The sequence below is a fragment of the Mobula birostris genome, unplaced genomic scaffold, assembly GCF_030028105.1.
Source record: "Mobula birostris isolate sMobBir1 unplaced genomic scaffold, sMobBir1.hap1 scaffold_1434, whole genome shotgun sequence".
Taxonomy (NCBI): Eukaryota; Metazoa; Chordata; class Chondrichthyes; order Myliobatiformes; family Myliobatidae; genus Mobula; species Mobula birostris.
Genome location: NW_027274475.1, coordinates 61,369 through 84,396, shown reverse-complemented (window position 1 = coordinate 84,396; position 23,028 = coordinate 61,369). Strand labels below are relative to the sequence as shown.

The 23,028-nt window shown below is 44.8% G+C and overlaps 2 protein-coding genes across 2 annotated transcripts in view; both read right to left on the bottom strand.

Moving 5' to 3' along the window:
* Window positions 1-650: 650 nt before the first annotated feature.
* LOC140192463 (uncharacterized) lies at window positions 651-2,069 on the bottom strand. Its single transcript, XM_072250064.1, has one exon. The coding sequence runs from the start codon at window positions 2,067-2,069 to the stop codon at window positions 762-764; it is 1,308 nt and encodes a 435-aa protein (XP_072106165.1). The 3' UTR covers window positions 651-761.
* Window positions 2,070-2,101: 32 nt separating this feature from the next.
* The window catches only part of LOC140192461 (uncharacterized), a 38,812-nt gene continuing 17,885 nt past the window's right edge, over window positions 2,102-23,028 (bottom strand). Inside the window, exons 2-3 of the transcript XR_011884286.1 lie at window positions 17,344-17,506; window positions 2,102-2,475 (exon numbers count right to left, since the gene is read on the bottom strand). The gene's annotated coding sequence lies outside the window, so the exon portion shown is untranslated. The remainder of the gene's footprint in view (window positions 2,476-17,343; window positions 17,507-23,028) is intronic.

Sequence of the window (23,028 nt, the reverse complement as noted above, 5' to 3'; positions counted from 1 at the left end):
TTGGATTATCCTTCACCTTGACTGCCAAAGCAACCTCATGTCTTCTTTTAGCCCTCCTGATTTCTTACTTAAGTATTTTTTTGCACTTTTAATACTTCTCAAGCATCTTATTCGCTCCCTGTTTCCGATACATGTCATATATCTCCATCTTCATCTTTATCAGAGTTCCAATATCCCTTGAGAACCAAGGTTCCTTATTCTTATGCACTTTACCTTTAATCTTGACAGGAACATACAAACTCTGCACTCTCAAAATTTCACCTTTGAAGGCCTCCCACTTACCAATACAGGAACAACCTGTCCCAATCCACACTTTTTAGATCCTTTATCATTTCTTCAAATTTGGCCTTATTCCAGTTTAGAACCTCAACCCGAGGACCAGATCTACTTTTATCCATGATCAAGTTGAAACTAATGGTGTTATGATCACTGGAACCGAAGTGTTCCCCTACACACACTTCCGTCACCTGTCCTAACTCGTTTCCTAATAGGAGATCTAATATTGCATCCTCTCTAGTTGGTAGCTCTATATATTGATTCAGGAAACTTTCCTGAACACATTTTACAAACTCTAACCATCTAGACCTTAAACAGCATGGGAGACCCCTATATTAAGCTGCTAGCCAAAGCAAGATTTACATAAGGATAGATGACTGAGTGAATCCCTTCCTACATTCACAGCAGGTGAACATCCTCTCCCCAGTGTGAACTCAGTGATGCACATTTGGTTGATTTGGCTGAGAGAATCTCTTCCCAATGTCTCAGCAGGTGATTGGCCTCTCTCCAGTGTGAACTGACTGGTGTCTCTGTAGTTGAGATGACCAAGTGAATCCCTTCCCACAGACTGAGCAGGTGAACGGCCTCTCCCCAGTGTGAATTCGCTGATGTACCTTCAGATTAGGTGACACAGTGAATCCCTTCCCACAGTCCAAGCAGGTGAACGGCCGCTCCCTGGTGTGAACTCGCTGGTGTGTCATCAGGGTGGATAGCCAAGTGAACCCCTTCCCACACACTGAGCAGGTGAACGGCCTCTCCCCAGTGTGAACCCGCTGATGTTCCTTCAGTTTAGATGACCGAGTAAATCCCTTCCCACAGTCTGAGCAGGTGAACGGCCTCTCCCCAGTGTGAACTGACTTGTGTACCAGCAGGTCAGATAACCGAGTGAATCCCTTCCCACAGTCTGAGCAGGTAAAGGGTCTCTCCCCAGTGTGAACTCTCTGATGTACCTTCAGTTTAGATGACTGAGTGAACCCCCTCCCACACACTGAGCAGGTGAATGGCTTCTCCCCAGTGTGAATTGACTTGTGTACCAGCAGGTGGAATGACTCAATGAATCCCTTCCCACAGTCCGAGCAGGTGAACGGCCTCTCTCCACTGTGAACTCGCTGATGTACCTTCAGTGTAGATAAGCAAGTGAATCCTTTCCCACAGTCCCAGCAGGTGAACGGCCTCTCTCCAGTGTGAACTCGCTGATGTACCTTCAGTTTAGATGACCAAGTGAATCCCTTCCCGCAGTCTGAGCAGGTAAAGGGTCTCTCCCCAGTGTGAACTCTCTGATGTACCTTCAGTTTAGATGACTGAGTGAACCCCCTCCCACACACTGAGCAGGTGAATGGCTTCTCCCCAGTGTGAATTGACTTGTGTACCAGTAGGTGGAATGACTCAATGAATCCCTTCCCACAGTCCGAGCAGGTGAACGGCCGCTCCCTAGTGTGAACTCGGTGATGTACCTTCAGTTGAGATGAACAAGTGAATCCCCTCCCACAGTCCGAGCAGGTGAATGGCCGCTCCAAGGTGTGAACTTGCTGGTGTGCCATTAGGGTCGATGACTGAGTGAATCCTGTCCCACATTCTGAGCAGATGAATGGCCTCTCACCAGTGTGAATTCGCTGATGTACCTTTAGTTTAGATGAGCAAGTGAATCCCTTCCCACAGTCTGAGCAGTTGAATAGCTTCTCCCCAGTGTGAACTGACTTGTGTACCAGTAGTTCGGATGACCGAGAGAATCCCTTCCCGCAGTCTGAGCGGGTGAACGGCCGCTCCCCGGTGTGAATTCGCTGGTGAGCCATGAAGTCAGATGATCATGTGAATCCTTTCCCAGAAGTTCAGCTGATGACTAGCCTCTGCCCAGTGTGAACTGACTGGTGTGTCCACAGGTGGGAAAACCAACTGAATCCCTTCTCACCCACAGAACTGGTGAATGGCCTTGCCCAGTGTGAACTTGCTGATGTACCTTCAGTTGAAATGACCGACGGAATCCATTCCCACTGTCTGAGCAGGGGAATGGCCTCTCCCCGTGTAAAATGATGGGCGTGTCAGTCGGTCAGATGATCGAGTGAATCCCTCCCCACAGTCTGAGCAGGAAGGATGTTCGAGTGAATCCCTTGCTCCACTTCTTAATTATTTGGACAGAGACAGCAAAACTGGTGTGTTGTGTTCGAGATTCCCGTAGACAAATTCCTTGTCATTTTTAACCTGTAAAAAGATTTACAAAATCCATCAATGGATGTACGACAACGTTTCAGATGAGATCACTTTAGTTGCCGAGGTGTGATCTGACATCACACTGTTACAGTGAAGTTCAACCCAAGTTGGAGAGAGAAATTATTTTCTAACTGGGCACAGTGCTGGTATCTGGAATGACCATCAAATTCTCTGATGCTCTTCCTGTCTGTATAAGAATGGGGCATTTCTGCCATCTCCAATCTGTGACCTGGCTCAGTTTGACTCTCTCCATTGGTATTATTCCCTGTTCCCACTGAGCTGCATGGGCTCCTGGCCCCACAGTAACTGAAACACTCTCACACAAATAGCTGGCAGTGCATTCCATACCCAGCAGTCTCTGTGTAAAAAACTTAGCCTGACATCCCCTTGGTATTTATTTCCAGCACCTTAAAACTATGCCCCCTCGTGTTAGCCATTTCAGCCTTTGGAAAAAAAAACCTATGGCTGTCCACACGATCAATGCCCCTCATCATCTTGTATACCTGAAAAAGGCTCTAAACATAAACAAGGAAATTATACATCGCTTTGAGGATTTGTTGGAAGTATACAAAATTATGAGGGTATAGATAGGGTAAATGCAAGCAGCTTTTTCCACCAAAGTTGGGTGGGATGACAACCAGACGTCATGGGTACGTGGGGAAGGTGAAAATTTAATGGGAACATGTGGAAAAGCTCTTTACTGAAATGGTCGTGAGAGTGTGGAATGAGATGCCAACACAAGTGGTGAATATGTGCTCAGTTTCACCATTTAACAGAAGTTCGGATGGGAGCCTGGATGGTAGGGGTATGGAGGGCAATCGTCCTGGTGCAGGTAGTTGCATTAGACAGCTTAAATGTTTTTTCAGCATTGACTAGATAGGCCAAATAGCCTGTTTCTGTACTGAACTACTCCATGTTTCTGTGACAGAGAAGCTGGCCAAACTTGTTTGGAAGGGAAAAGGTAGGAGTGACAATGGAGCAGCAATGGCTGGAGTTTCTGGGAGCAATTCGGGAGCTGAGTGATCGATACATCCCAAAGAAGTGGAAGAATTAGAAAGGCAGGAGGACACAACCATGGCTGAAATGAGAAGCCAAAGCCAACATAAGAAGCCAAAGAGAGGGCAAATAATGAGCAAAAACTATTGAGAAGCTTTTAGAAACCAACAGAAGACGACTAAAAAAAAAAGTCAGATGAGCTCTGGGGTGGAATTATGATATTGGAGTCATTAATGAGTCTTGGTAGCACCCAACAGTGTGAGGCATTTAGAGGAACAAAATATCCAGGGCCTCAATTTCTCTTGAAAACCACAGTTCCCTGCACCAGTTGCCTTTCCACTTTTATTTTGACAGGCACATACAAACTCTACACCCTTGAAACTTCACTTCTGAAGGCCTCCCACTTACCAAGTACTCCTTTGCCAGAAAACGGCCAGTCCCAAACCACACTTCTCAGATCCTTTCTGATACCATCAAAATTGACCTTTCTCATATTTAGAATCTCAACCCATTGTCCAGACCTCTCTTTTCTCATATTTACTTTGAATCTCATGGCATTATGATCACTAATTCCTGTTTTTACTCCCATATAAATCCTATTTGTGACAGATGTCACTTTGAGGTGGCTTCTTTGACTTATATGTTCTGATCTCGCCCCTCTTGGAAAAATTCTGGAAAGATATTTTTGATATTATTTTAACAGTTTTGCGTTTTGATTTACAACTCCATCCAATTACGGCAAGTTTTGGTTTGCCAATGACGGAACATAGATCTTCATCCTCTTCAGCTTGTCGGATAATCCCACTTGTTACATTAATGGCCAGAAGATCCATTTTATTAAATTGGAAACAAACCAACCTCCCCCTCTACATTTCAATGGTTTTCCCAAACTATATCATGTTTAAATTTAGAAAAAATCAGAAGTGTCACGATTCGAAGAAGGGGTCTGAGAGTCTGAGTGGGAGTGCCGAGAAAGACATTTTTGAAATTTTCGTTATTTTTTTTTCACCAACGGCATTCTGAGAGGCGGGACTGCGCAGGCGTGTGACGTCGGGCAGTGCAGCGCGGCAGATTTAAAAGGGCAGACATCCTGCTTCGGGTTTGATTCGAAGAAGGAGTCTGAGAGTCTGAGTGGGAGTGCCGAGAAAGACATTTTTGAAATTTTCGTTATTTTTTTTTCTCCAACAGCGTTCTGAGAGGCGGGACTGCGCAGGCGTGTGACGTCGGGCTGTGCAGCGCGGCAGATTTAAAAGGATCAGAGCCTCATAGAGTGGGCAGCGGAGTTTGCGGGCGGCGGAGTGAGCCGGGAGCAGAGTGAAGACTTAAGGGCTTCGGCTCAACAGGCTTCGGCGGAAACAGGCGAGGCGAGGGAGGTTTGGCATCCATTTTCTGTTGTTATTTGAGGAGAGGGGCAGTATGAGTGTGAGGGCAGTTTGCTGTTCTCGGTGTCGGATGTGGGAGGACCTGGAGTCTACAAGCCTCCTGGAGGTCTACATCTGCGCCAAGTGTATCGAGATGCAGCTCCTAAGGGACCGCGTTACGGAACTGGAGCTGCAGCTCGATGACCTTCGTCTGGTCAGGGAGAGTGAGGAGGTGATAGAGAGGAGTTGCAGGCAGGTGGTCACGCCAGGGCCATGGGAGGCAGACAAGTGGGTCACGGTTAGGAGGGGGAAAGGGAAAGGTCAGGTAATAGGGAGTACCCCGGTGGCTGTGCCCCTTAACAACAGGTACTCCTGTTTGAGTACTGTTGGGGGGGACAGCTTACCCAGGAGAAGTGACAGTGGCCGTGCCTCCAGCACAGAGTCCGGCCCTGTAGCTCAGAAGGGTAGGGCAAGGAAGAGGAGGGCAGTTGTGATAGGGGACTCGATAGTAAGGGGGTCAGATAGGCGATTCTGTGGACGCAGTCCAGAGACCCGGATGGTAGTTTGCCTCCCTGGTGCCAGGGTCCGGGATATTTCTGATCGTGTCCAAGATATCCTGAAGTGGGAGGGTGAGGAGCCAGAGGCCGTGGTACATATAGGTACCAATGACATAGGTAGGAAAAGGGATGAGGTCCTGAAAGGAGAATATGGAGAGCTAGGAAGGGAGTTGAGAAAAAGGACCGCAAAGGTAGTAATCTCGGGATTACTGCCTGTGCCACGCGACAGTGAGAGTAGGAATGCGATGAGGTGGAGGATAAATGCATGGCTGAGGGATTGGAGCAGGGGGCAGAGATTCAAGTTTTTGGATCATTGGGACCTCTTTTGGCACAGGCGTGACCTGTACAAAAAGGACGGGTCGCACTTGAATCCTAGGGGGACCAATATCCTGGCAGGGAGATTAGCGGGGGCTACTGAGGTGACCTTAAACTAGAATGGTTGGGGGGTGGGAATCAAATTAAAGAGGCTAGGCGTGAGGAGGTTAGTTCACTACAGGGGGATGGGAACCAGTGCAGAGAGGCAGAGGGGTGTAAAGTGAGGGTAGAAACAAAATGTACTATGGAGAAAAGTAAAAGTGGCAGGCCGACAAATCCAGGGCAAACATTAAAAAGGGCCACTTTTCAGCATAATTGTATAAGGGCAAAGAGAGTTGTAAAAGAGCGCCTGAAGGCTTTGTGTGTCAATGCAAGGAGCATTCGTAATAAGGTGGATGAATTGAAAGTGCAGATTGTTATTAATGATTATGATATAGTTGGGATCACAGAGACATGGCTCCAGGGTGACCAGGGATGGGAGCTCAACGTTCAGGGATATTCGATATTCAGGAGGGATAGACATGAAGGAAGGGGAGGTGGGGTGGCGTTGCTGGTTCAAGAAGAGATTAACACAATAGAAAGGAAGGACATAAGCCGGGAAGATGTGGAATCGATATGGGTAGAGCTGCGTAACACTAAGGAGCAGAAGACGCTGGTGGGAGTTGTGTACAGGCCACCTAACAGTAGTAGTGAGGTCGGAGATGGTATTAAACAGGAAATTAGAAATGTGTGCAATAAAGGAACAGCAGTTATAATGGGTGACTTCAATCCACATGTAGATTGGGTGAACCAAATTGGTAAAGGTGCTGAGGAAGAGGATTTCTTGGAATGTATGCGGGATGGTTTTTTGAACCAACATGTCGAGGAACCAACTAGAGAGCAGGCTATTCTGGACTGGGTTTTGAGCAATGAGGAAGGGTTAATTAGCAATCTTGTCGTGAGAGGCCCCTTGGGTAAGAGTGACCATAATATGGTGGAATTCTTCATTAAGATGGAGAGTGACATAGTTAGTTCAGAAACAAAGGTTCTGAACTTAAAGAGGGGTAACTTTGAAGGTATGAGACGTGAATTAGCTAAGATAGACTGGCAAATAACACTTAAAGGATTGACGGTGGATATGCAATGGCAAGCATTTAAAGGTTGCATGGAGGACTGGGAGAATTACAGAGTTCAGCAGAGGAGGACAAAGGGCTTAATTAGGAAGGGGAAAAAAAGATTATGAGAGAAAACTGGCAGGGAACATAAAAACTGACTGTAAAAGCTTTTATAGGTATGTAAAAAGGAAAAGACTGGTAAAGACAAATGTAGGTCCCCTGCAGACAGAAACAGGTGAATTGATTATGGGGAGCAAGGACATGGCAGACCAATTGAATAATTACTTTGGTTCTGTCTTCACTAAGGAGGACATAAATAATCTTCCAGAAATAGTAGGGGACAGAGGGTCCAGTGAGATGGAGGAACTGAGCGAAATACATGTTAGTAGGGAAGTGGTGTTAGGTAAATTGAAGGGATTGAAGGCAGATAAATCCCCAGGGCCAGATGGTCTGCATCCCAGGGTGCTTAAGGAAGTAGCCCAAGAAATAGTGGATGCATTAGTGATAATTTTTCAAAACTCGTTAGATCCTGGACTAGTTCCTGAGGATTGGAGGGTGGCTAATGTAACTCCACTTTTTAAAAAAGGAGGGAGAGGGAAACCGGGGAATTATAGACCGGTTAGCCTAACGTCGGTGGTGGGGAAACTGCTGGAGTCAGTTATCAAGGATGTGATAACAGCACATTTGGAAAGCGGTGAAATGATCGGACAAAGTCAGCATGGATTTGTGAAAGGAAAATCATGTCTGACGAATCTCATAGAATTTTTTGAGGATGTAACTGGTAGAGTGGATAGGGGAGAACCAGTGGATGTGGTATATTTGGATTTTCAGAAGGCTTTTGACAAGGTCCCACACAGGAGATTAGTGTGCAAACTTAAAGCACACGGTATTGGGGGTAAGGTATTGGTGTGGGTGGAGAGTTGGTTAGCAGACAGGAAGCAAAGAGTGGGAATAAACGGGACCTTTTCAGAATGGCAGGCGGTGACTAGTGGGGTACCACAAGGCTCAGTGCTGGGACCCCAGTTGTTTACAATATATATTAATGACTTGGATGAGGGAATTAAATGCAGCATCTCCAAGTTTGCGGATGACACGAAGCTGGGTGGCAGTGTTTGCTGTGAGGAGGATGCTAAAAGGATGCAGGGTGACTTGGATAGGTTGGGTGAGTGGGCAAATTCATGGCAGATGCAATTTAATGTGGATAAATGTGAAGTTATCCACTTTGGTGGCAAAAATAGGAAAACAGATTATTATCTGAATGGTGGCCGATTAGGAAAAGGGGAGGTGCAACGAGACCTGGGTGTCATTATACACCAGTCATTGAAAGTGGGCATGCAGGTACAACAGGCGGTGAAAAAGGCGAATGGTATGCTGGCATTTATAGCGAGAGGATTTGAGTACAGGAGCAGGGAGGTACTACTGCAGTTGTACAAGGCCTTGGTGAGACCACACCTGGAGTATTGTGTGCAGTTTTGGTCCCCTAATCTGAGGAAAGACATCCTTGCCATAGAGGGAGTACAGAGAAGGTTCACCAGATTGATTCCTGGGATGGCAGGACTTTCATATGAAGAAAGACTGGATGAACTGGGCTTGTACTCGTTGGAATTTAGAAGATTGAGGGGGGATCTGATTGAAACGTATAAGATCCTAAAGGGATTGGACAGGCTAGATGCAGGAAGATTGTTCCCGATGTTGGGGAAGTCCAGAACGAGGGGTCACAGTTTGAGGATAGAGGGGAAGCCTTTTAGGACCGAGATTAGGAAAAACTTCTTCACACAGAGAGTGGTGAATCTGTGGAATTCTCTGCCACAGGAAACAGTTGAGGCCAGTTCATTGGCTATATTTAAGAGGGAGTTAGATATGGCCCTTGTGGCTATGGGGGTCAGGGGGTATGGAGGGAAGGCTGGGGCGGTGTTCTGAGTTGGATGATCAGCCATGATCATAATAAATGGTGGTGCAGGCTCGAAGGGCCGAATGGCCTACTCCTGCACCTATTTTCTATGTTTCTATGTTTGATCCTTCGGTTAAATTTGAAGAGACTTGGAAGCCATTTATTCAACATTTTCATATGATGTAGTTTGACCTTTTCTGAATCCTTTTTATTAACTTGGAATATGTGAATAGAGGAGCGTAGTTGACGACATTAATGAATGTATTCGATCTAATATATTGGTTCAACCTTGTTTTGTTCTGTTTGCTTTTTTTAGGGTTTAGCAATTAGTTCTATTTCTTTTTTTTTGGTTTTTTGGGTTTTTTTGCAATATCATTTTCTTCTCATTTCTTTTTTCTTCATGATTGACTATATCGAGAGTTTGGAAGTCTATTACACTTGGACTATTTGTAGTATTTTTTGTATATGTTTAATAACAATAAGGTAATTCCAATCTTTGTATCACTATTGTTATTATGTTTATGAACTTGAAAATTAATAAAAAGATTAAAAAAGAAAAAAGATCACTAATTTCTGTCACCAGCCCTGGGTCATTTCCTAACAGCTTATTGCACACTTCAATGTCAGGAATTCTACATAGTGATCAAGAGCACATTTGACAAACTCTTCCCCCTTTTACAGTATGGGAGTCCCAGTCAATATATGGAAAGTTAAAATCACTTACTGAATCAACTTTTGTTTCTTGGCATGGTCTGCGATCTCTCTACAACTTTGTTCCTCTAAATCCCTCAGACTGTTGGGTGCAACCAAGTCCCAGTAATGGCTACAACATCATAATTCCCTGCCTGAGCTCATCTGGCTTTCCTACGATGCTTCCTGCATTGTGATATACACAGCTCAGCACATTCATCGCACCACACTCAATCATTTGATTGCTGACTCTATGTGAGGTCTGAACAACATCTGACTGGTGTCAAGAAAACAAACTCTCTCTCATTGTCACAAAAACAAAGGAGCTGATTGTGGATGACAGGAGGAATGGAGACAGGCTAACCCCTATTGACATCAATCGATCTGGGGTTGAGAGGGTGAACAGCTTTAAGTTCCTTGGCATAAATATCACCAAGGATCTCACATGGTCTGTACATACCGGCTGTGTTGTGAAAAGAGCACAACAGCACCACTTTCACATCAGATGGTTGAAGAAGTTTGGGATGGGACCCCAAATCCTAAGAACTTTCTACAGGGACACAATTGAGAGCATCCTGACTGGCTGCATCACTGCCTGGTATGGGAACTGTACTTCCCTGAATCGCCGGAACCTGCAGAGAGTGGTGCAGACATCCCAGCACATTTGTAGATGTGAACTTCCCACTATTCAGGACATTTACAGAAATAGGTGTGTAAAAAGGGCCGAAAGGATATTGAGAGACCCAATTCACCACAACCAAAAACTGTTCCTGCTGCTATCATCCAGGAAACGGTACCACAGCAAAGGACAAACAGGATCCAGGATATCATCTTCCACCCGGCCATCAGACTGATTAAGTCATGCTGATACAATTGCATTTTTATGTTACATGGACTGTCCTATGTACAAACTATTTATTATAAATTACTATATTTAGATGGAGACGTAACATAAAGATTTCTACTCCTCATGTATATGAAGGATGTATGTGATAAAGTCAATTCAATTCAATTCACCCTCTCCACTATCTGTCCTCGCAGTCTGGCTCCCATTCCTCCTACAACTTACTTTAACCACATCACCCTCTCCCCCCACACGAGCACAAGCAAGCCTTACCACTGGGATATTACTCCCCTCTTGTTCTGTTCCCCTAACTAACGAATCCCCTATCATGCCTCTGACTTTCCTCTGCCAGGTAATCCCCCCCAACAGCTTCTAAAGTGGTCCAACTGTTGTTGTGCAGGTTAGCAACAAGAGTACTCTGCAATGGCTATTTAAACTCATTCTCTTCCTGACTCTCACCCAGTATCATGTGTCCTGCACCTTGGGTGTAACTCACCTCTCTTCATGTCATATCTATCAACCCCTCCAACTCCTGGATGATCAGGAATTCATCCATTTCAAGTTCCAACTCCTTAGAGTGCAGGGTTACAAGCTGCAGCTGGATGCACATCTTGTAGGTGAGGGCATCAGGGACACTGGAGGTCTCCCCACCTTCCCACCAATGTCCTCTCTAATTTGTAATGACCAGTGTGCACTTAAATCTTGTACTGTGCATTTTTTTACCCAGTGACGACATGTGTACAGTGAATTTTATATAGAGACCCTGACGAAGGGTCTCAGCCCGAAACGTCGACTGTACCTCTTCCTCGAGATGCTGCCTGGCCTGCTGTGTTCACCAGCAACTTTGATGTGTGTTGGGTAAATTTATCTGATTGTTAATTGAGCAGGAGGCTTCATGCCCGGTAAATTACTAAGAGAACATGGGTCAATTGCAGTCGATTGACACGAGTGGGCCAGGAGCAGCCCTACACAATATGTGTGAGAGTTTTCCAGACAAGGAAAAGGATTTGTGAATGCTGAGTGCAGAGCTGAATAAGAAATTGGGGACAAAATGTGGCCACTGGGGGGTGGGGGGAACCTGGGATACTACCTCATGAGAACAAGCAGTAAATTCGATATGGAAGAAGAACGGTGGAAAGAAGTGGAAATTGTTAAAAAGGGAATGGAAGGAAAAGGCAGATGTAAAGTGGAGCAGTATATTATTAGCATGTTGGGGGAATGATGCATGTGACAAAGGGATAGAGGTATGTACTGGAGTAGGAACGCCAAAGGTTAGAGGACGCTAAAAGCAGAGCGTGAATAGGTGAAAGGGGCCGAAAATGAGAGCAGGAAAAACAATGTAAGCAAACCAATGCCGCACTAGGTAGGAGAGAAGGGTAGAAACATCAGTCTAAAGTTCGAACTGATAGGGAAACAAGGGATCCTGAAACCGTCTCTGGCACACCGACCCTATTTGAGGACAGTGACTGTGATGAACTGCCCACCTGAATGCTGCCCAAACCACGAGCAGGAGGGGGGAGAGCCCTCAGTGATTCCTCTGTCTGCACCCTGGAAGCCTCAAGAAATGATAATGATCATGAATCAGGCCCCAGATAGAAAAGAAAATCCAGCACAGTTTGTTCAGTATGTCCGCAGTACTACAGAAATGTACAATGCGATCCTGCATGATTTATTCTGTCTCTGCTGCATGATTCTCTCAGCTGATGAGGGGTGGAAATGGAAGGCAGAATTGAGATACCAAACCTATCAGGATTTACAGGCAGGAAACCCTAATGAGAATGAACAGACAGAATGGATCATTCAAGCCTTGGAGAGGGCTCTCCAACAACCTTCAAACATCACTAAAATACTTGAATGCAAACCTAAGCCTGGGGAATCGGGACAAGACTATTGAGCGCGATTTGTGGCCTGCTACGGCACTTTCACAGGAGACCAAGCCTTTAATGATGGGAATCCGTTCCCCCAGTTTAATGCCTTACTGCTCCAATGCTTACCAACTAAGTTAGCCAACACGATTAAAACAAATAACATGGATTAGACTGATAATGACCGAAATCAAATGCGACGAGCTTTGACATATTATTGGGACCCGGCTTTCAAATCCTGATCAACCCCAAAGGGAACTAATATTAAAAGTGAATATGTTCAGCAGGGTGAAGGACGCGAGCAAGCTATATCTGGGGATCAGAAATGGGAACAAAAACCTACCAAGGGACAGGTGGGGACAACAACGTGTTCAGAAATTGACAAGCAAGGAAGCTTCCAAACATGAGTACCACCCCTCGGGAAGAGCCCAATGTAATATTGCAATTTGCTGGAATTCCAATTCCGTTTATGATTGATATGGGCGCAACCATAACCACTCTCAATCAGGAAATAGTATCAGAAAAGAGATTCCAGCTATCAGATTCTACAATCACTCTGTCTGGGTTTGAAGGCACGGAACGTACGTATTCACATACTCAGCCACTGAAGGTGGAATTCCAGGGAGACCCAGTGTTTGGTTTCATTTACAGTCACCACCAGTCAGGGGTGTAATCTAGCAGGGAGAGACTTGCTCTGTCCGTTGGAAGTTGAGATTCTATGCACGGACAAGGGTATCACCCTGGTACTAGCGAACAATCGACTGCTTCCCTAGTTTCCGCCCCCCCCAGTGGTGGGAACTTAATCTGAACTCCACTGCGTTTGAACCCCTTCTGCCAGCGGCCAACTCTCATGTGACTCTGTACTATGACCCTACGGGGTGCTCAACTGAGGAAAGCCAATATTATGCACCCCTCGAGGGACAGACGTTCCCAGTCACGGTGATTGGAGGGGTTAAAGGAAGAGAGGGCAGTGCATTACTTGCCGAAGTTCCGGATTTCCTTTTGGCCACAGACAGGTCTGGTGGTTCCCCATACCACCATTAGGGTTTGCCCTGGGTTCAAGCCAAAGAACTTAGGGTTCCTTGCCAACACCTTGACGAAACAAGCCTCCAGCACCGAGGGAGACTGGCAAGACTTGGCCACGGGCCAACTCCGATACTGGAAGGAGTCGGAGGTGAAGACGGGACATCTGAAGACACTCTTTTAATATTGACTGAACTCAAGACTCATCTCTGGGCAATTTCAGGCCATTAAGTTGACAGCACCAACTGCTCCCCTGTCCGGATCACCGTGAAGGAAGGACAGACTTTCCCATCCATTCCGCAATACCCCCTCAAGCCCGAGGCAACGTTTTATGAGGATGGAAGTTGTTTTGTGGATCCAACAGGAAAATGATATTCTGGCTATGCGATAGTGACAGACAGTGAAATAGTTGAGCAGGCCTCTTTTGAAGCAGCTGTCTCCGCCCAGAAGGCTCAGTTGATTGCTCGGACTCGTGCCTGTATCCTAGCAACAGACTAAAGTGTGAACGTTAACACAGACTCCCGTTATGCATTTGAAGTTGCACATGACTACAGGGCTCTCTGGAAAAATGGGAATTCCTGACTTCCTCTGGCCACCCCATTAGTAATGCTGCTCTACAGCTACCTCAAGTTTTGGCTATTATTAAATGTGAGGCCTACACCCGCATGTCCGACCTGGTCACTAAAGGCAATGCTTTAGCAGATAAGACAGCAAAAATTGCAGCAGAATCCTCGGTAGTTGTAGTTTCCTTGGATTCCCGTCAAGCAACCCTCCGTGACTTAAGCAGAATGGGTTTGCCAGACATGCGGGAGGTACGTACTTTTCACGGGGACGCCTCTGAGGAGGAGCGCAAACTGTGGTCCCAGGTGGGGTGCCAGAAAGACCCCGATCTAGGTTTTTGGATCAACCCAGTGGGACAGGTTTGTGTTCCTGCACAGTTTTTACCAATATCGGTCGATTATATACATAATTGAACACACCTAGAAAAGGAGGGAATGGTTGGTAACCTGTACCCTGCACACCGGGTATGACTCCCTTGACAGGTGGACCTATTTTATGTCTGCAAGTTGATTATATTGAATTGCCTAGAGTACATTGCTATCGATACTGCTTAGTTATTATAGATGTGTTTAGTAGATGGACTGAAGCTATTCCAACTACTAATAATACTGTTATGACTGTTGTGAAGATATTATTACAGGAAATATCTCCCAGGTACGGCCTGCCAGAGATGCTGAGCTCTGACAATGGCCTACACTTTGTGGCAAAAGTAAACAAAGGAGTATGTAACGAACTAGCTAACAAGCAACAATTCTACTGTGTACAACACCCACGGGCCGCTGGCATAGTGGAAACAGCCAATGGCACTCTGAAGAGTAAATTGGCCAAACTAACAGCAGAGACTGGACTCACTTGGTGAAGGTCCTACCATTAGTCTTATTCCACATGAGGGTTACCCCACAGGGGGGAACAGGGTTGTCACCAGCTGAAATCATTTATGGATGGCCCATGAGGACACCCTGGGGACCAAGACCTTGTGTACCATTGCTCCCAGAAAGTCTACCAGCAAAATTGGATACGCATACCCTCGGGGAAGAGATGGGGAATTATATATGCCAACTAACCAAAATTTTCTAAGCATTACATTCACAGGTACGACAGGCTTACAAGGAAGAGAACTACCCCGCAGAGGGGAGTGACTATCCCACCATAGAACCTGGGAATTTTGTTCTGATTAAGAACTGGGATTGAGGGAAACTCTGACCTCGGTGGAGAGGACCATATCAGGTGTTATTGACCACTACCACGGCTCTGAAACTGAAGGCGCAATCTCGGTGGATACATCGAACAGACTACAAACGTGTTACTGCAGGAACTGAGTAGTAGGACTCTCTCAGACTAAAGGAAAATGTGTTGGTTGATAGTGGTGTGATTAACCCCTCGGTTTCTTGCCGTGGACTGTCATTTTAGGAGAGAGTGCCTGAGTGACGTCAGCCGTCGGCTTTCTCGGCTCCTGTTTGAGAGAGAGAGAGCGAACTATTTGACTATACAGCGTGTTTACATTGCATATGTGGATTTTGTTGGAGCATCCTGTGGCTACCACTTTTGTTAACCCTTAGCTGGTTTCGGGTGTGTTATGTGGGAACCACTTGTGAAAAGGGATATTCTGTGGAAATCACCGTCGGTAATACCTTGTGTTTTGGATCTGGATTAGGAAAACCTTGTCACAAGACAAGATCACAAAACAAAGGTGCAGAAGTAGGCCACTCAGCCCATCGAGTCTGCTCCGCCATGTGGTATCCACCTGTGTGTTCACCCTTGCCTGGTTGGTAGTTCCCTTTGAAGATGGTATTCCTGTGGTAAGCTACCTTTGGTGATAATTCATATGTGGATTTGGAACGACAATGGATAAGATCTACGGCAACTGTTAGCCTGTTTTACCACCGTGGAATTCGACGTAATTGCCTTCTCTCGACATTCACCTTGGATTACAAATATCTCTCATCATTTATTCCGTGGATGAACTGAACTTTCATACTTTACCATCTAAAAGCTTTAAGCTTGGTATTCCCTGAGCTCAATGGTTTGGGAGTTACATTTACACATATCTATACTCATAACACTGTTAACTTTAGATTATCTTGCTTAAGTTGTTATATTATAAGTAGATACTAATAAAGATAGTGGTTTGAACATCAAAACCAGACTCCAGATGTCATTTATTGCTGCTGGTTCATTTGAACTGTTACGGGTATGTAACAGTGGTGTTCGTGTTTATGACTTTGAGAGGGCTCACCCCAGCATCTGGGGGCACCCATGTTAACACCTTTCTGTCTCTCTGTCACACCTATGCCAAACAGCTAGAACTAGGGGCCTGCTGGGTTTGTGCCAAAATTCCCCAGCATGGTAAAACTATGATTCCAATGTCAGTAATCCCGCTCAACCAGAGTGAGGAACTCTCAGTGGTCCAGTCAGAGATGACTGTGGCTGTCAGTGTTTTGAGGGATGGTATCTCAGGCCCCCACCAAATGGAAATTCCGATACTGGGAATCATGCATCCTGGCCATACTTGTATGTGCCCAGCAGCGGAGAAGCTGAGACTGAGCGATTTTGGATGATCGCTTTTCTCTCCTATGGAGTAGCCAGGAATTCACGAGAGATAATCAATTTGGCTACAGCGCTTGAGGAGCTGGCCACAATACTGCAGGGGCCCTGACAGAAACACAGGCCCAAGTAACAGAAATATCCACTGAAATGACTGCAATCTGGCAAACAGTCCTACAGAATCGTATGGCTTCAAATTTTATCCTAGCTGAGAAAGGGGGAACCTGTGCTATTATTTACACAGAATGCTGCACCTATATCCCTGATGAGTCTACTAACATTACATCCCTCTCCGAGCACACTGCCAAGGAGATTGACAGCATCAAGAAAGTAGGGCAGGATTTACACAGGTTCACTGAAGGGTCGAAATGGTGGTCTTCAAAGGCCTGTTCAGTAATATGTGGGGCATGATATTGTATTATGCCCTAATAGTTGTACATATCATTGTAATAATTACTGTTGTAGGCTGTTTTTACCCACTGATGTCAATGCTGTACTCTACTAAACAATAGCAGTCTGTTTTTTCTGAAAGAAACTGCAGATGATCAACAGAAGTGCTAAGCTATGCTGAGCCATATTTCTTCTTGAGGGTAGCTAGCTAGGGTTTCAGGATGCTTATCTCCTTGTGCACTCATGCATAGAGATAGGACAGCTTCAGTCTGTTCTGTGTGTGTAAGCCATGATGACTATTTTGTAATTACAGGCTGTAATAGTAAATAACTTTGGGCTCCAGCCTGTCTTGTGTGGGGGGTATCTGGATGGATATACCTGTGGTGTAAGGGGAATTGTTAGTCAGTTAGTGGATTGGGCAGGACAGTCATAGACTGTTCCTGTTTGAGTGACTGACTGAGTAAGCCCTGGGTGCTTGGAATAAAGAGTTTGTACTTATACAGTCTCTGAGTGACTTTATCCGGATTCCAGTTCCACAGAATGGGAGGGGTTTTAAAGGGCTGGGCTGCTGGAAACACATTACCAGACCTGGAGTGATTACAACTGGGTCTGACAGAGGCATAACTGGCTCTTCTGGGCACATTCAATCTCACTCCAACTATTTCCTACCTTCCTTTGTACAGGTATGTAATGTCTAAAGGACCAATGTTTGAGTAAATGTAACTCACCAAACTTTCTCCTGACTGAATCACTGGTTTCTCCAACTCAGAAGGATTCTCTCCAGTTGATGTTCTTAATCCTCGGGCTGGTTCAGTTGTTGTTGTTTCCTCGTCTTCAGTTGTGGTTTGATTCCAGTTGTGGGTTTTTCTTCCAATTAATGTCTCACTTTAACTTTAACATGAAAGATAATGAAACACATTAACAATAAAAAGGAGAACCAAACATTTCTGCTTCATGTTTCTAAGAACAAAACTCACTGAAATTTAAACGTTGAAGGCAAATATAATGATCTCAGTGAACAATCTTTTATTGTCCCTCACACGTCACAAAACGATATGGGATAAGAAGGAGCCATCATTCAGTCATGGTAAGACATAAGACACAGGAACAGAATTAGGTGATTCAATCCATCTGGTCTGCCCCACCACTCAACCATGGCTGAGTTTTATTCCAACACCATATTCCTGCCTTCCTCCTGTAACCCTGAAGCTACTTAGCAATCATGAATATATTTATCTCTGTCATATATGTACCCAAATGGCAGCCTCAACCAACATCTGCAGCAACAAATTCCACAGATCAGACATCTTTTCGCCATTTTTTTTCTCATCTCAGTTTTTAAGGGAAGCATCTTTATTCTGAGACTGTGCTGTCAGATTAATATTTAATGGAAACATCCTCTCCATGTCCAGTGTATCCAGGCTTTTCAGCATTCGGTGAGTTTACTTAACCATACATCCCTCCACCAACCGCACCGCCCCTCTGAACTCCATTGAGCACAGGAACAGAACCATCAAATGCTCCTCATACATAAAGCTGATCATTCCTGAGATTATTCTTGTAAACCTCGTTAGCAACAGCTGTACTGAACACATTTCCAGGAATAACAGACAAATTGGTACCAGGACAATTTACAGGGAAAAGTTGTGCTTTCTTTACTGTTCTACTATCACAGAATGAGTCATTTCCATTTCCAGGTTAGATGAGGTCCATTTAAAGAAATATAAACCAGTCCAGGGTGAATGTAATAAAAAGAAGCTGGAATTACAAGAAACGCTCAGCAGGTGAGGAACAGCTGTGGGAGAGGAACAAACATTGCAATTCAGGTTAATAACGTTTCATCGGAATGACTGCAAACATTTTAAGTTTTTAGTGCAGATCTCCAGCAAGTTGAGATTCTGCTTGATTTTCACCGAGGGACAGACAGGTGACAGTGAGGGGGGAGGGGATTTCCAAACACAGTTTGAACACCAATCTCACTGGTCTATTTCAACTGTTGTAAACACGGAACAGCCCATTTACTCATGGCCTCTCTCTGTGAAGATGGGATGGGAACTCAACTGTTTTGTTGAAGACAGAAATGGAGATCACTCCGCATGAGAGAAAGTGTACTCTTCTTTGCTGACTCTCCTGTAAATTCATGGGGTTGAAAATATTCATAACACTGGACGATGATCAGTCTGATCCATTTACCATCTGTTTCCATGGCAGATCTCTCTGGAGTTGTTGATCTAACCAGGCTGTGGACATCTGTCATTCTTCAGGGAATTACTAAAAAGTGAAGAATGAATATTGTGAATCTAGACCAAGAGAAGAACCCCTGAGGCAGGTCTAGAGGAAGTCTTGAATGTGCTGCTGATATAGTTGTTATCATAGAACAAGGTCACTTAGTGTATCACTCCCATACAATTTATTGGAGCAATCTATTTGACCCATTCCTAAATTAATTCCCTTTAGAAATTCTCTATTGAAACAGTATCCACCAACTTTTCAAAGAGTAGCTTTAAGATCCTGATTATCATGTAAATTCAGATAAAAGGGCACCGCAGTGTCACAGTTGATAGAACTACTGTGTCACAGATCCAGCACTCCAGGTTCAATCCAAGCAACGCACACAAAATGCTGGAGGAACTGACCTTTTCCTCTGGAGAATAGATACTGCACAATCCTTCCTGCTTCAGCAGAGGATATCTCAGATGCAGGTCACTATTACTTGAACAAAGATTCAATAAAGGTCGATCCTCTCCAATACAATGACTTAGACGAGGCAATAATGACTTAGACGAAGGAATTAAATGCAGCATCTCCAAGTTTGCGGATGACACGAAGCTGGGTGGCAGTGTTAGCTGTGAGGAGGATGCTAAGAGGATGCAGGGTGACTTGGATAGGTTAGGTGAGTGGGCAAATTCATGGCAGATGCAATTTAATGTGGATAAATGTAAGGTTATCCACTTTAGTGGCAAGAACAGGAAAACAGGTTATTATCTGAATGGTGGCCAATTAGGAAAAGGGGAGGTGCAACGAGACCTGGATGTCATTGTACACCAGTCATTGAAAGTTGGCATACCGGTACAGCAGGTGGTGAAAAAGGCGAATGGTATGCTGGCATTCATAGCAAGAGGATTCGAGTACAGGAGCAGGGAGGTTCTACTGCAGTTGTACAAGGCCTTGGTGAGACCACACCTAGAGTATTGTGTGCAGTTTAGGTCCCCTAATCTGAGGAAAGACATTCTTGCCATAGAGGGAGTACAAAGAAGGTTCACCAGATTGATTCCTGGGATGGCAGAACTTTCATATGATGAAAGACTGGATCGACTAGGCTTATACTCTCTGGAATTTAAAAGATTAAGGGGGGATCTGATTGAAATGTATAAAATTCTAAAGGGATTGGACAGGCTAGATGCAGGAAGATTGTTCCCGATGTTGGGGAAGTCCAGAATGAGGGGTCACAGTTTGAGGATAAAGGGGAAGCCTTTTGGGACCGAGATGAGGAAAAACTACTTCACACAGAGAGTGGTGAATCTGTAGAATTCTCTGCCACAGGAAACAGTTGAGACCAGTTCATTGGCTATATTTAAGAGGGAGTTAGATAAGGCCCTTGTGGCTAAAGGGATCAGGGGGTATGAAGAGAAGGCAGGTATAGGGTTCTGAGTTGGATGATCAGCCATGATTGTATTGAATGGTAGTGCAGGCTCGAAGGGCCAAAAGGCCTACTCCTGCACCCATTTTCTATATTTCTATTAATACAGCCCAACGACATCAGCTTTACCCAACTCTGGCAGTTCCTGTACTTTAGTAAGGTCTTCACTCTCCAATACTACTAACAATAGAAAGTAGAACTCCACTTTAAAACGAAACTGCACCATAAGGCGAATACGCAGCATAACAGAGTATCTGACAAATTAAATAACAAACTAAACTTAAAACTCAACTGGAAAAACTAACTGCATCGCACCAGAGGTCTCTCTTTATATACCTGGTGAGAACATGTCATCACATGACCTAACATCGGCGGGAAAATTACATCATGATCATCACATGCTGAATTACATCATGGTCATAAGACAGTTACAAGATATCCATGAGGTATATCATGGGCTCATAACTTGTTAACCAGCCTCATGTTTGGCACCTTGTCAAAGACCTTCTGAAACTGCAGGTTCACATCATCAACCAATTCTCCTTTGTCTATCTTACTTATTACCACTTCAATAAATTCAAAGAATTTCAGCACACTTTTCAGGCAAGATTTTCCCTTGAGGCAAACATGCTGAAGGCTGATTTTATTATGTGCCTCAAAATGCCCTGAAAACCCATCCCCAACAAGCGACACTACTATCTACCCAACCAATGAGGTCAGACTAACTGTCCTGAAACTTACGTTCTTCTATCTCTCTCCCTTCTTGAATAGCAGAGTGACATTTCCAAATTTGGAGTCTTCCGCAACCATATCAGACTTCATTGATTCTTGAAACATCATTACTAATACCTCCACAATCTCTTCGGCTACCTCTTGCAAAACTCTGGTATGTACACCACCTGGTCCAGGTGATCTATTTACCTTCAGACCTTTCTGTTTCCCAGGAACTTTCTCTTGAGTAACGGCAACCTCACACACTTCTGACCATAGACATCTGGACTTCCACCATCCCACTGGTTGCTTCCACAATGAGGATTGATACGAAGTACTTATTCAGTTCACCCGCCATCTCCTTGTTCCCCATTACTACCCACCCCACCCTCCCCAGGCATAGTTTCCCTCTGGTCTGATATTCACTCTTGCCTCTCTTTTACACTTTATGTATCTGAAGAAACATTTGGTATCATCTTTAGTGTAATTAGCTAGCTTCATATTCCATCTTTTCTTTCTTAATTACTTTTTTAGTTGCCTCTTGTTGGTATAGAAAAGCTTCCCAATCATCTAACTTCCCACCAGGTTTTGCTCTGTTATCTGCCCTCCCTTTGGCTTTGCCTTCTCATTAGATGTGGTCGTATGATGTTGTCTTTAGAATAGCTCTTCCTTTTTGGAACATATATATCCCGTGTCTTCCAAATTGCTTCCCGTAATTACAGCCATTGATGCTTGGCCATCATCCCTGCCAGTGTTTTTTTTTCCCCCAATTAAATTTGGCCAATTCCTCTCTCATGCCTCTGCAGTTGTCCTTATTCCATGGATATACTGATACATCTCTCTTTAGCTTCTCCTTCTCAAATATCAGGGTGAATTCAATTATATTAAGATCGCTTGCCTCTCAAGGTTCTTTTGTTTTTTTATGCTCTAAATCGGTTCATTGCCCAACACCAAATCCAGAATAGCTGATCCCCAGCTGGGAACAACCAGGAGATTGGTGACCAGTGGTGTGCATCAGGGATCTGTTTTGGGACCCTTACTCTTTGTGATTTTTATAAATGAGGAAGTGGAGTGATGGAGTAGTAAGTTTGCTGATGACACAAAAGTTGGGGGTGTTGTGGATAGTGTGGAGGGCTGTCAGAGGTTACAGCAGGACATTGATAGGATGCAAAACTGGGCTGAGAAATGGCAAATGGAGTTCAACCCAGATAAGTGTGAAGTGGTTTATTTTGTTAGGTCAAATATGAGAGCAGAATGTACTACTAATGTAAGACTCCTGGCAGTGTGGAGGATCAGAGGGATCTTGGGGTCCAACTCCACAGGACGCTCAAAGCAGCTGCGCAGGTTGACTCTGTGGTTAAGAAGGTATAACGTGTATTGGCCTTCATCAATTGTGAGATTGAAGTTAGGAGCCGGGAGGGAATGTTGGAGAAATATAGGACCCTATTCAGAACCCACTTGGAGTACTGTGCTCAGTTCTGGTCGCCTCACTACAGGAAGGATGTGGAAACCATAGAAAGAGTGCAGAGAAGATTTACAAGGATGTTGCCCGGATTGGGGAGCATGCCTTATGAGAATAGGTTGAGTGAACTCGGCCTTTCTCCTTGGAGAGACGGAGGATGAGAGGTAACCTGATGTATAAGATGATGAGAGGCATTGATCGTGTGGATAGTCAGAGGCTTTTTCCCAGGGCTGAAATGGCTGCCACAAGAGGGCACAGGTGTAAGGTGCTGGGGAGTAGGTACAGCAGAGAGGTCAGGGGTAAGTGTTTTCTACAGAGAGTGGTGAGTGGGTGGAATTGGCTGCCGGCAACAGTGGGGGAGGCAGATACGATAGGATAATTTAAGAGACTTTTGGATTGGTACATGGAGCTCAGAAAAATAGAGGGCTATGGGTAACCCGAGTAATTTCTGAGGTAGGGACATGTTCAGCAGAACTTTATGGGCCGAAGGGCCTGTATTCTGCTGTAGGTTTTCTATGTTAACTCTTCAGAAGCAGAGAGCATGACCCATAATGTGGAAATCAGCCATGAATGAGGAGGTTAACTACCAATGTCATTCTT

Coding starts and splice junctions, on each gene's coding strand:
- LOC140192463 (XM_072250064.1), bottom strand. CDS start 2,069: ATGGCTCACCAGCGAATTCACACCGGGGAGCGGCCGTTCACCCGCTCA.